Here is a 13,832-nt window from a genome sequence, read left to right as displayed (position 1 = left end):
GACCAGGAGGATTCTGCAATGGTTGTGTTGGAAGAAATATCCTTCTGGGTTCAGTTCCAAGTGGGGAAGAAAGACACTGGAAACATGGAGGCTTCTTTGGAAAGATGGTTTAATGGTGGACAGGACCACATGGCCTGGAGCTCCAAAGTGAAAAGAACAATCACATGTTTCAAGATGTTGGGTGAAGGAAAAGAAGGGCCGAGATTCTGCAAGACCCTTAGTTTTATAACCTCTATTGGGCCCCACCTTAGCGCTTCCTGTTCCTGTGCAAGAAATGCATCCCATTGGCTGTCAGACTCCCAGGGGGCGGGGTCTTAGCTAACTTTGTAGGCTTTGTCTGGACCACATGGCTTCACATGGCTTCACCTGAGTGCTGACTGATGCAATCTTCCCAGGCCAGGTGATGAGATGGGTAGAGGGCTTTGTTATGTAGAATACTCTGGCCCAAGCTTTAATGACCCGCCCATCAACAAAGGTGTGGGGGTCTGCTTCTGAGGTGACTTTCTGCTTCTGAGTTTCTTACTTTTCTCTTTTTAGGGGAAATATTCTGCCTTTTTAGCATATCCTAAATATATTTCATTTTCCTAGGAGAAGGGTGGGTGCTAACTTCCTACACTTGTAAGTGTGAAAAACGGTCATAAGATTTCTAGATATGCTAAGGCTTGATCCTCATAGCCAAACAGGAACTTCAGATAAAAGTAGGACCATGGTGAAGTATTTATACCGTATTCCCTTGTTAGCAAAGTAATTTTTTCTCTTATGCAACTCTATCCCTCTTTGGAAACGTCCATCCAAGTTGTCCTAATTATTCTTCTAATTTTGGATGTAATTGAAAATCTTTTTCTGGGTGTTCACAGCATTAAAAATATACCGTCTTTTTTTTTTTTCTTTAAACGAAAAATATTTTTAATCTTTCCACACCATCTCAGTCTTTGTCTTCCCCTTTTAAAACTTCATCGCAACTCTTGTGGGGAGCAGGCTGAATAAATTCCCATTTCTCTTTTTCCACCAGTAGAAAAGCTGCTGTTGCTTCAAGACATAATAATAAAAGAAACCCTCAGGGTTGTTTTTTTTGTTGTTGAAATGGAAATGTAATTTGGTTGCTAGGAGTTTTTGATGGGTCTTCGTCAACCCCCCCATCTCAAAAGGGGAGAAAGAATAACAGAATAAAGCAGAATTGGGAGGGACCATGGAGGTCTTCTAGTCCAGTGGTCGCCAACTGGCGGGCCATGAGAAAATTTTGGTGGGCCGCAGAGAAATCTCACCCCCAGAGCACCCCGCCAAAGCAATTAATCCAGGCTTCTCAGGAATACAAGGCTGCACCGCCCACATGGCCCACGGGAACCCTCCCCACCCACTCACTCCTTACCCGGCAAACTTTTCTGCTAAGTTGCTATTTTTCCTTTTTCCGACCATCATCTGTTCTGCTGTGCCGGGAGATTTAGATTAGCTAGGAAGCAGGAACTGGTTGGGTTTCTTGCTTTCTAGCTAGTCTTTAAATCTTCGGCTCTGCTTGTAAGAACAGCTGAACCTCCCTTAGGACTGAAGGTTTGCTTGCAAGCAAATCAGTGCAGACTCATGGCAAGCAAATTTGAGAGACTGAGCTAGCCGATGACAGATAGATCACTGAATGATTCTGTGAGCAGCTCAATCTGCCTGCTTTGCCTGATTTTGGGTAAAAGTTGCTCTTTTTTTAAATTAAAAAAATGCAATATTTACATGCATGGTGTGTTGTGAGTTAATTTTGTGAGTTTGCTTGCAAGCAAATTTTATGTGACAGACTGAGCTAGCCGATGGCAGACAGATAGATTTCTGAATGAATCTGTGATTCTGTGAGCAACTCAATATGCCTGTCTGCTTTGACTGATTTTGGGTAAAGTTGCTTTTTTTATAAAAAAAAATTCACTATTTATATAAATATTTATAATATTTACATACAAGCCATGCCCAGTCAGTCACATGACCACTAAGCCACACCCACAAATTAGGCCACGCCCACAGAACCAGTTAGTGGCCCCTGGGATCTAAAATTATGAGTTTGGTGGTCCCTGAGGTCCAAAAGGTTAGCGACCCCTGTTGTACTCCACCCCCCCCGCTCAAGCAGGAGACCCTATATATCATTTCAGACAAAATCTCCTTTAAAAAAACCTCATCAACAAACATAATGGGTGTCCGATGAATCATTCAGAAATGTAGCTTTTAAGAGGCTCATATTTTGACAATGATTTGAAAGAAGTGCTTTATTTATTTATCTATAAAGGTAAAGGTTCCTCTCACACATACGTGCTAGTCCCGTGATGGTGAACCTATGGCACATGTGCCAGAAGTGGCACGCAGAGCCACTTCTGTCGGCACATGAGAGGTCGCCCGGAAGAGCCTCACTGCGCATGCACGCACGCTGCCTGCCTAACAGCTGGTTGGTATCTGGCGCGCATGCACGGGGATCGGAGGGGGGCGCAGGAAATGCGGGGGAATGCGGGGGCAATTGTGTGCACATGCACAGAGATGCATGGCGCACGGGGGTTGTGCGGGCATGCGCAGTGGTGCAGGGGGGCGCATGTGCAGGGGGCATGGGGGGCGCGCATTGCCTTCTGAGTGCACACGAGCACGTGCACAATTTTCAGCACGGGAGCCCAAAACGGTTTGCCACCCCTGTCATAGACCCAACCAGGGGTGGGACTGGTGGGGGGTTCTCAGGGGTTCGGGAGCTAAGATTCTGTGCAGTTCGGAGAACCCCCAAATCCCACTCCTGGCTGGCCCCACCCACCCAGCCCCTCCCCTCCCAGGAGTCCACACGCGGCCTGTTTTGGATGCGAGGTACGTGCAGAGCGCACACGGAGGCTCGGGGAGGGCGAAAAACAGGTACCTGGAAGCTTGAGAAGGCTGGAAATGGACCCGTTTTCTGGCTTCCAGAGAGCCTCCGGAGCCTGGGGAGGCCATTTTCTCTCTCCCGGAGGCTCAAGGAAAGCCTCGGGAGTCCGGGGAGGACAAAAACGCCCTCCCCTACTATGGTGCAGAAGGCCAACTAGGCCACACCCACCATGGCCACGCCCACCCAGCAACTGAGCAGAGAACTCCTTGCTAAAATTTTGGAAGCCCACTCCTGGACCCCAGCCATGTGTAAACAGAGTGTCAGGATGTGTTTACACAACATTTATTTGAAATTCCTTTCCCCGTAATCGTAATCTGAAGCCTTTGGGGTAGGTGTCGTACAAAACAACTCTATTTCAGTTTCCCAAGGATCTGAAGAAAGCAATATATATATATATAGCCTCTGACTCATTTCTCCGTGAAACCTTAACCTTAAACACCTCCCTCATTTCTCCCTCAAGAAAAGTATAGTCCAGGGGTGTCCAACCTTGGCCACTTTGACTTGTGGACTTCAACTCCCAGAATTCCTCAGCCAGCAAAGCGTTGAAGTCCACAAGTCTTAAAGTGGCCAAGGTTGGACACCCCTGGTATAGTCCATTTATAAACTCAGCCCTTAACTGAAAAGCAGTACCCTAGAGCACACACTAACTAGATTTATATTGCACTAAATCACAGCCTGTCTTGTTTTGGCTAATGCGCTGTGTGTACTTAAGCAACGTGGCTCCTAAGCTATAATTTAAGCATAGTGTGTTGTGTGAGCCGCAACTAATTACATTATGCTAGACATGATGCATTGAGTTTGGTTGTCAGAGATTATTTCCTTACCAGATTCCTCAGTGCCTTCAACAGGGGCAGAGCTTCTAATGTACAGGTGGTCCTCAGTGACCCCAACGGAGGCCGAAATATCAGCTGCTAAGCAAGACAGTTGTTAAGTGTGCGTTCTCTCCCATTTTACGACCTCTCTTGTTAAATGAATCTCTGCCCTTGTGAAGTGAGTAACAAGATGGGCGAGTGAATCTGGTTTCCTCATTGACTTCGCTTGTCAGAAAGTAAATGGAAGACCATTGGAAAAGTTCTTAAAAATTCAGGGAGCTGTTCAGAGATGTACAGGGAGTCCTCGACTTACGGCAGTTCATTTAGTGACCGTTCAAAGTTACAAAGGCACGGGGAAAAAAATGACTCATGACCATCTTTCACATGTACAAGCATTGCAGCATCCCCACAGTCACGTGATCAAAACTTGGAAGCTTCCTTCCTTAGCAATAGCAATAGTACTTAGACTTATATACTGCTTTATAGTGCTTCACAGCTCTCTCTAAGTGGTTTTTACAGAGTCAGCCTCTTGCCCCCAACAAGCTGAGTCCTCATTTTACCCACCTCGGAAGGATGGGAGGCTGAGTCAACCTTGAGTCTGGTGGGATTTGAACTGCCAAATGGCAAGCAGCTGATAGTTAGCAGAAGTGGTCTGCAGTACAGCACTCTAACCACTGCACCACCAAAGCTCTTCCTTTCCTCTTTCTTCTTCTTTCCCCTCTTTCCTTATTTTTCCTTCCTTGCTCTCTTCCCATCTTCCCTTCTTTTTCTTTTTTCTTTCCTCTTTCCCTTTCTTCTTTCCTGTCCCTTCTTGGACAGGAAAGGGGGCCGGGGTGGATGTGGCCAGCTAGATGTCATTCATGTCGGGGGGCACCTGTGGTGGCCAAGTACTAAGGCAGGACTTCCTTCAGACCCTCCCTCATTATAAACTTCCTTCCTTCCGCCCTTCGGTCAGGACTCCAGTAGTTATCCCCCTTTAAATCATGAGGCTGTAGCCGAATTTTCAAAACTTTAAGAAGATTTATTCGGAGTAAACATGCGCCTGGGTGTAGCCGACTCTGAGACACATCATTCGTTGTCACCCTTGACCCTGGTTTCCCCCCACCCCCTGGATGTATCATAATTCATATTCACCAATGGGACACATCCATAGCCCAGAGTCATCAATCATGCTCTCCAGTTAGAATTTTGCACGGCAGAAACTTCAGTCACCTAGAAACTATCTTTGAAAACATTTATGGAATGCAAGTTGCCCACTACTCCCCCCTCCCTTTCTGTTGGCAACACTAAAAAGACCATAGAAATATTTTATGAGTTGACTCCCTCCCTCCCTTCCTTCCCTCCTTCCTTCCTTCCTTCCTTCCTTCCTTCCTTCCTTCCTTCCTTCCTTCCTTCCTCCCTCCCTCCCTCCCTCCCTCCCTCCCTCCCTCCCTCCCTCCCTTCCTTCCTTCTCTTCTTTTTCCTTCCCTCTTCCTTCTCCCTTCTTCCTTCCCCTCTTTCCTTATTTTTCCTTCCTTGCTCTCTTCCCATCTTCCCTTCTTTGTCTTTCCTCTTTCCCTTTCTCCTTTCCTGTCCCTTCTTGCATGCTCAAATGCAAAAGGGGGAATATTTCTCCTTCTTTGTTTTTAGTTTGTTTTGATAGCCCTCTGACAACCGAAACAGCACGCAGCTCCTCCCAAGCTCTTGTTTTTGCTAGCAGAGGGCTGCAGGAGGCTGTCCAGGCTGAAATTGGGATGCGGGGGGGGTCCACAGTACCCCCCCCAAGCTCCATTTTCACTAGCAGAGGCACTGAGGGCTGGTCCTTTGTTATTTCCAGGCCAGATCTAAGCACCCCACGGGCCTGGAGTTTGCCCCCCCCCCCTGACCTAGACCAAGAGGAGAATTTTAGAAGTCTATAGATTCTAAATCTATAGACTGGTAGTCCTCAATTTACAGTCATCCGTTTAGTGACCGTTTGAAGTTACAATGGCACTGAAAAAAGTGACTTTGGACTGTTTTTCACCCTCAGGGTCTCCACAGTGGGACAGCCCTAAAGTGCCATTCAGACATATGGAGACAGCCATCGTGTCCCATTTCAACCTTCCTTTCCGCCATCTGCCATCTGTTTGAAACGTCATAAGGAGGACATCGCGGGTTAAAGGTTCTGGATACCAAAGCCGGCTGGTGTGTCGTGCCACAAGATCGCAATTGCAAAGCACGCTCTCCTGATTTGGAAAGCGCACCGTCCAGCAGAAAAACGACGCGATGCGCCAATGCTCAATGGAGCATTGTTGATATTTTGATATGGGTGACAAAGAACGCCTTGTAGACAGAGGCGTCCCGACCCATGAATGTAAACAGCCCCAGGCCAAGGGACAAGGAGTGGGGGGGTTTGAGATATTGCCCCCAACAATCTGGGTCCTCATTTTACCCACTTCGGAAGGATGGAAGGCTGAGTCAGCTTTGAGCGGGTCAGGATCGAACTCCTGGCAGTGGGCAGAGTTTGCCTGCAATACCAATATAAGCGGCACGTAAGCACTTACACTTATATACTGCTTCCCCGTGCTTTTCAGCCCTTTCTAAGCAGTTTACAGAGTCAGCCTCTATTGCCCCCAACAATCTGGGTCCTCATTTTACCCACCTCGGAAGGACGGAAGGCTGAGTCAGCTTTGAGCGGGTCAGGATCGAACTCCTGGCAGTGGGCAGAGTTTGCCTGCAATACCAATATAAGCAGCACGTAAGCACTTACACTTATATACTGCTTCCCCGTGCTTTTCAGCCCTTTCTAAGCAGTTTACAGAGTCAGCCTCTATTGCCCCCAACAATCTGGGTCCTCATTTTACCCACCTCGGAAGGACGGAAGGCTGAGTCAACCTTGAGCCTGCTAAGATTCGAACGGCCAAATTGCAGGCAGCCGGCAGGCAGCAGAAGTACCCTGCACTATTGCACTCTAACCACTGCGCCACTAGAGCTCTTCCCAGCCCTCTCCCCCAGTCATTTTTTTTTGGCTTTATATTAGGCGGTTCTTCTTTGTATGGATGAATGAAACAGACCCCTGTACTGGTAGTCCTCGACTTATGACCCAAGTCAGCCTCAGATTTCCATTGCTAAGTAGCAGGGCGGTTCCATGTTATGGCTATTCTTTGCCACGTTTGTTAAGCAAATCAGTGCGGCGGTTAAGTTAATAACACACAGTTGTTAAGGGGATCCGGCTTTCCCATTTCGCTTGTCAGAGGGTTGCAGAGGGTGAATAGTTAATTGCTCTCACCATTAGGAAATGTCTATGGAGCTGCTCAGTCCTCCAGGCCACTTGGTTGTCCCGAAGGTGCTTTTTTCAAAAGGCAACTGGACTTTCTGGTTTTTCTTTGAAGACATTTCGCTTCTCATCCAAGAAGCTTCTTATACTCCTTTATACTCCTTGCAGACAGCTGGTGTGACTGGAGGGTGGGGCATGGAAAGATTTATATTCCTTGCAGATTTATGTTCCTTCCAATAACGACCAGCTGTCTTCAAGGAGTATAAGCCCTTCCGTTCTCGACCCTTCAGTCGGAGCTGAAGAAGCTTCCTGGATGAGAAGCGAAACGCCTTCAAAGAAAAAACCCAGAAAAGTCCAGTTGCCTCCTGAAAAAAAAATAGCACCTTTGGGACAACCATTAGGAAATTATTCCACAGTTCTAGGTGACTTCTCTCCTTGGTTAGTTTCCATTTTTTCTTGCCCTGCCGTTTGGTGCTTTGGTGGAAAATAGTTTGACCCACCTCTCTTCTTTGTAAGACCCCCTCACATATTTTAACACTGCTATCATGTCCGACCTCGTCCTTCTTTTCATTTATACTAGACGTACCCAATTCCAGCACCCGTTCTTTGTATGTTTTAGCCTCCAGTCCCCTAATCATCTTCGTTTCTCTTCTCTCCACTCTTTCTAGAGCAGAGGCCTCCAAAGTTGGCAGTTTTAAGTCTTGTGGACTTCAACTCCCAGAATTCCTCAGCCAGAAACTGCCAAGTTTGGAGATCCCTGGTATAAATGCTGATTGGGGAATTCTGGGGGTTGAAGTAAAGTTGCCAACTTTGGAGAACCCTGTTCTAGAGTCTCAAGTATTTTAAGATTACTATCATTCCTCCTTTTCATTTATACTACTGCAACCGTTCTTCCTATGTTTTAGCCTCCAGTCCCCTAATCCTCTTTGTTGCTCTTCTCTGTACTCTTTTTAGAGTCTCAAATATTTTAAGGTTGCTATCCTGTCCCTCCTAGTCCTTGTTTTCATTTGTACTAGATATTCCCAATTTCTGTAACCGTTCCTGGGTTACCGAAATGGGCCTTTTTGTCTTCAAGCTGATTTCTACATCATAATTCTGGTTGGTGATTGTGTTTTAATTTTGATATTAGGCACCGCGAAGTGACTGGCCTATGAGATGGCAGAGAATGGAAGAAGTTTTGACTTGAGGCGCACTGCGATGAGCAAAGAACACCACAACGGAAGGTTTCTAGGTACGGTGGGTCAGTAACAATCATTCCTGCAGAACGAAACAAGGACAGTAGTCCTCGACTTGCGACCACAATCAAGCCCAACATTTCCGTTGCTAAGCGAGATATTTGTGAAGGGAGTTTGGCCCCATATTACGAACTTCCTTGCCCCAGTTGTCAAGCGAATCCCCGCAGTTGTTCAGTTAGCAACCCGGTTGTTAAGTAAATCTGGTTCCACCATTGACTTTACTTGTCAGACGGTCGCAAAAGGGGATCACATGACCCTGGGACATTGGCGATGTCATAAATATGAGTCACTTTGTTAAGTGTGATGAATTTTGTCAAGTGTGATGTCTATCATCTGCACCTCTATCTGCAACCCAACAGGACAGACACGGACTTCAGAGGATAATTAGGACTGCAGAAAAAACAATGGCTACCAACCTGCCTTCCATCGAGGACCTGTATACTACACGAGTCAAAAAGAGGGCTGTGAAAATATTTACAGTCCCCTCACATCCCGGACATAAACTGTTTCAACTCCTACCCTCAAAACGATGCTATAGAGCCCTGCACACCAGAACAACTAGACACAAGGACAGTTTTTTCCCGAACGCCATCACTCTGCTAAACAAATAATTCCCTCAATACTGTCCAACTATTTACTAAGTCTGCACGACTATTACTGTTAATCCTCTCATCCTTCCTTTCACCCATCTTCTCCCACTTGTGACTGTAGGACAGTAACTTTGTTGCTTGTATCCTTACGATTTATATGGACTGTTTCCTAGTATGATTCGATTGCTTATTGTACCCTATGACTATCATTAAGTGTTGTACCTGATGATTCTTGATGAATTTATCTTTTCTTTTATGTATCCTGAGAGTACAAGACAAATTCCTTGTGTGTCCAATCACACTTGGCCAATAAAGAATTCTATTCTATTCTATTTTGATTGCATGACCATGGGAATGCGGCAACGGTTGTAAATGTGAAAAATGGTCATAAGCTGCTTTTTTCAATGGTCACTAAATGAATTGTAAGTTGAGGATTACCTCTACAATGTGTTCACAGGTAGTCCTCGACTTACAACAATTTGTTTAGTGGCCAAACTTACAGCTGCACTGAAAAAGGTGACTTACAGCCACTTATGCAACATTCTCACAGTCTAGGGATAAAACCTTTGCCCCATTTAATGGCTTTTCTCGCCACTTTTGGTAAGTGAATCGCTGCAGTTCTTAAATTAGTAACACGATTGTTAAGTGATTTTGGCTTCCCCCTTGACTTTGTCACAAAAGGGGATTGCATGACCCCGGGACACTGCAACCGTCATAAATATGAGTCACTTTGCCAAGCATGCAAATGTAAATCACATGAGCATGGAGATGGTTCAATGGCCGTAACTGCGAAAGATGGTCCTAAGTCGCATTTTTCAGGGCCATTGTAACTTGGAACGGTCACTAAACAAACAGTTGTAAGCCGAGGATTACATTCTCTCCCATTTCTCCTTTTCCAGAGCCTTCTTTGTCGAGTGACCCAAGGCAGAAAGAACGAGAAGCACGTCAGAGTATCGTCCTCTGGGGAAAACCGATTCTTACCTTGCAGTATTTCTTCCTGGAAACTTTAATAAACACGAAAGAGTGGACCCTCAAGTAAGTCCGGGAGAGAAGGAAACCCCTCCCCAAAGAAAGTGTGGGCACAAAACCAAGGGTAGGGCTGCTGGGGGTTTGCAGGGGTTCAGGAGAGCCCCTAGCTAAGATTCTGCACAGTTTGGAGAACTCCCAAATCCCACTCCTGTCTGGCCCCGCCTACCCTGCCCCTCCCCTCCCCTGCCAGGAATCCCCATGCGCAGGGGTGGGATTCTACAAGTTCGCACCTATTCGCTAGAACCGGTTGTTAACATTCTAAGCAGTTCGGAGAACCGGTTGTTAGAAGAAATTACTGGGCTAATCCTGTAAGGAAGGCAGGAAGGAAACATTCTGGAGTTGCTTACAGAAACTGCCTCTCGATTAACCCTTATTACATTCTTGGCAAGACTAGACTTCCTGTCTCAGGAACGTCTCTGGAGTTTTTTTCCCCTCCTTTGCTGGTACTTTGCTTGTGTGGAGTGACCATTCAAAGTTCCAATGGCACTGAAAAAAGTGACTTATGACCATTTTTCACACTTACGACTGTTGCAGCATCCCCACAGTCACGAGAGGCCAGGCGAGGAGATGCATGCCTCGATGTGAGTGATGTTGAGTTGGCCACGCCCAGCCAGTAACATTTAATGGATAGGTGATTAATATATAGCCACGTTCACCTAGTCCCATGACCTAGTCACAAGCCACGCCCACCCAGTCCCATGACCACCAAGCCACGCCCATCAAACTAAGCCACGCCCACAGAACTGGTTGTTAAAAAATTGGAATCCCACCCCTGCCCATGTGGCCCATTTTAGGTGCAGGTAAGGGCAAGGCCTGCCTGGAGGCTCAGGGAGAGCGAAAAATGGGCCTCCTGGAAGTTTAGGAAGTCGTGAAAACGGGCCTGTTTCCAGCCTCCGGAGTCTGGGGACGCCATTTTTGCCTTCCTGGAGGCTCAAGAAAACCCTCCAGAGCCCAGGGAGGGCAAAAACGTCCCCCTCTCCCCACCGTGGTGCAGGAGGCCGACTAGGCTACGTCCACCATGGCCATGCCCACCCAGCAACCAGCCAGAGAACCTCTTGCTAAAATTTTTGAAGCCCACCCCTGCACAAAACATCGCTTGGGTGAAAGGCATAAACTGTTCCCTCTGTCTATCTAGATACCCTTCCTTCCCCTGGTCCTCCAGCTCTCTCCACTTGCCCAACTCCAAATTTCCTGGGCCTCGGTTAGTTCAAGAATTTGGATAAATGTTCTCCCTTTTACATAAAACAGGAAGCACTTCTGGTGAACAGGACTGGCATTGCATGCTGCTGAGCAAGGGGGTCAAACTCAAGACCCAGGGGCTGGCCCATGGGGGGGTTTAGATCTCTGGCCCGCGAGACCACCCTGGAAACAGCGAAGGAAACAACTGGCCTACGGTTACCTGCGAAAGCGGAGCAATTTTTATTTTATTTCTGCAGACTTTAAATTGGGTTGGATTATAGTCCTCTGATGTCCTGAGAAACCTGGAGGACATCATATTGGGAGGAATGCCCTAGATTATTTTATAGGTCACGGGTTTGTTTGTTTTTTTCCATCTTTTTAATTCATCATAATTTTGGGATCTACAGAAATGGAAACTAGGCTGGTAAACTATGTCACGGAATCGTTTTTAAGCTTTTCGAACTCAATGTCCTTTCTTATATTGGAAGCTGTACAGGCAGCCCTCAACTTACAACAGTTCCTTTAGTGACTGTTCAAAGTTACAACAGCACTGAAAAGTTTGACTTACAAGCATTTTTCATAATTAGGACCTTCGCCATCTGCCCATGATCATCTTGATCAAAATGCAGAATGGTTGGCAACTGTTCGTATTTATAACCTGTTACCTTCCCACCACAGTGGTACCTATTTATCTCCTTGAATTTGCCTGCTTTGGAACTATACCGTTTGTCTGAAATGGTGTAGGGTTTCCTGCTTAAGCAAGGAGTTGGGACTAGAAGTACTCCAAGGTCCCTTCCAACTCTGTTTATTCTATTCTATTCTATTCTATTCTATTCTATTCTATTCTATTCTATTCCATTCCACTATTCTAATTCTATTACTTCTACATTCTATTCCTATTCTATTCCTGTTACGTTCTGTTCTGTTCTGTTCTGTTCTATTCTATTCTATTCTATTCTATTCTATTATTCTATTCTATTTTATCATTCTATTCCATTCTACTATTCTATTCTATTACTTCTACATTCTATTCCTATTCTATTCCTGCTACGTTCCGTTCCATTCCATTCCATTCTATTCTATTCTATTCTATTATTCTATTCTATTATTCTATTCCATTCTACTATTCTATTCTATTACTTCTACATTCTATTCCTATTCCTATTCTATTCCTGTTCCGTTCCATTCCATTCCATTCCATTCCATTCCATTCCATTCCATTCCATTCTATTCTATTCTATTCTATTCTATTCTATTCTATTCTATTCTATTCTATTCTATTTTATTATTCTATTCCATTCTACTATTCTATTCTATTACTTCTACATTCTATTCCTATTCTATTCCTGTTACGTTCTATTCTATTCTATTCTATTCTATTCTATTCTATTCTATTCTATTCTATTCTATTCTATTCTATTCTATTCTATTATTCTATTCTATTTTATTATTCTATTCCATTCTACTATTCTATTCTATTACTTCTACATTCTATTCCTATTCTATTCCTGTTACGTTCTGTTCTATTCTATTCTATTCTATTCTATTCTATTCTATTATTCTATTTTATCATTCTATTCCATTCTACTATTCTATTCTATTACTTCTACATTCTATTCCTATTCTATTCCTGTTACGTTGTGTTCTATTCTATTCTATTCTATTCTCTTCTCTTCTATTCTATTCTTCTATTCTATTTTATTATTCTATTCCTACTATTCTATTCTATTACTTCTACATTCTATTCCTATTCTATTCCTGTTATATTCTATTCTATTCTATTCTATTCTATTCTATTCTATTCTATTATTCTATTCTATTTTATTATTCTATTCCATTCTACTATTCTATTCTATTACTTCTACATTCTATTCCTATTCTATTCCTGTTACGTTCTATTCTATTCTATTCTATTCTATTCTATTCTATTCTATTCTATTCTATTCTATTCTATTTTATTATTCTATTCCATTCTACTATTCTATTCTATTACTTCTACATTCTATTCTTATTCTATTCCTATTCCTATTCTATTCCTGTTCCGTTCTATTCTATTCTATTCTATTCTATTCTATTCTATTCTATTCTATTCTATTCTATTATTCTATTCTATTTTATTATTCTATTCCATTCTACTATTCTATTCTATTACTTCTACATTCTATTCCTATTCTATTCTATTCTATTCTATTCTATTCTATTCTATTCTATTCTATTCTACTCTACAACCTTCTGAAGCACAAAGTCAGTGGGGAAGCCAGGTTCACTTAACAACCAGGTTACTAACTAAATGAACTGCAGTGATTCATTTAACAACTGTGGCAAGAAAGGTGGTAAAATGGGCCAAAACTCACTTCACAAATTTCTCACTTAGCAACAGAAATTTTGGGCTCAGTTACAGTCGTAAAATGAGGGCTACCTGTATAGATGACAGTGAACTGTTCATCATGGACTAGCCAGTTCTTTCACCATAAACCTGTTCTGGAGTTTGACCCCAAGCACTTTAATCTCACAAATTTAAAACCATATTCCCTATATAGGTAGTTCTCAACATGCAACCACGATGGGGGCCAAAATTTTCAGTTGCTAAGCAAGACAGTTGTTCAGAATGTTATGACTGTTTTTTACTACAGTTGTTAAACGAATCACTGCCATCGTTAAGCGAATCTGGCTTCCCCCCCATTGATTTTGCTTGCCAAAAGCCAACTGGGAAGGTCACAAATGGTGACCACATAACCTGAGACAGTGCAGCCGGCATAAATACATATATGACCGTGAGGATACTGCAACTGTCGTAAGTTTGAAAAACGGCCGTAAGTCACTTAGTACTGTTGCAATGTTGAATAGGCACTGAATGAACTGTTGTAAATCAAGGACAAC

At 44.0% G+C, this 13,832-nt stretch overlaps 1 protein-coding gene across 6 annotated transcripts in view; it reads left to right on the top strand.

Annotated features, from left to right (window-relative positions):
- Nucleotides 1-13,832, top strand: part of VMP1 (vacuole membrane protein 1) — a 150,466-nt gene that overhangs the window by 10,491 nt on the left and 126,143 nt on the right. For all 6 annotated transcript variants that reach the window (XM_087956321.1, XM_087956325.1, XM_087956303.1 and 3 more), the window contains exons 2-3: nt 8,049-8,150; nt 9,644-9,779. In XM_087956321.1, coding sequence (XP_087812447.1) covers nt 8,075-8,150; nt 9,644-9,779 — 212 coding nt within the window. In that variant the 5' untranslated portion in view covers nt 8,049-8,074. The remainder of the gene's footprint in view (nt 1-8,048; nt 8,151-9,643; nt 9,780-13,832) is intronic.

Source organism: Notechis scutatus, chromosome 1 (assembly GCF_049901735.1).
Source record: "Notechis scutatus isolate UNSWTSFEM ecotype Mainland chromosome 1, rNotScu1.2, whole genome shotgun sequence".
Lineage (NCBI taxonomy): Eukaryota > Metazoa > Chordata > Lepidosauria > Squamata > Elapidae > Notechis > Notechis scutatus.
Note: the sequence above shows the minus strand (reverse complement) of the source record. Positions and strands in the feature narration are given on the sequence as shown.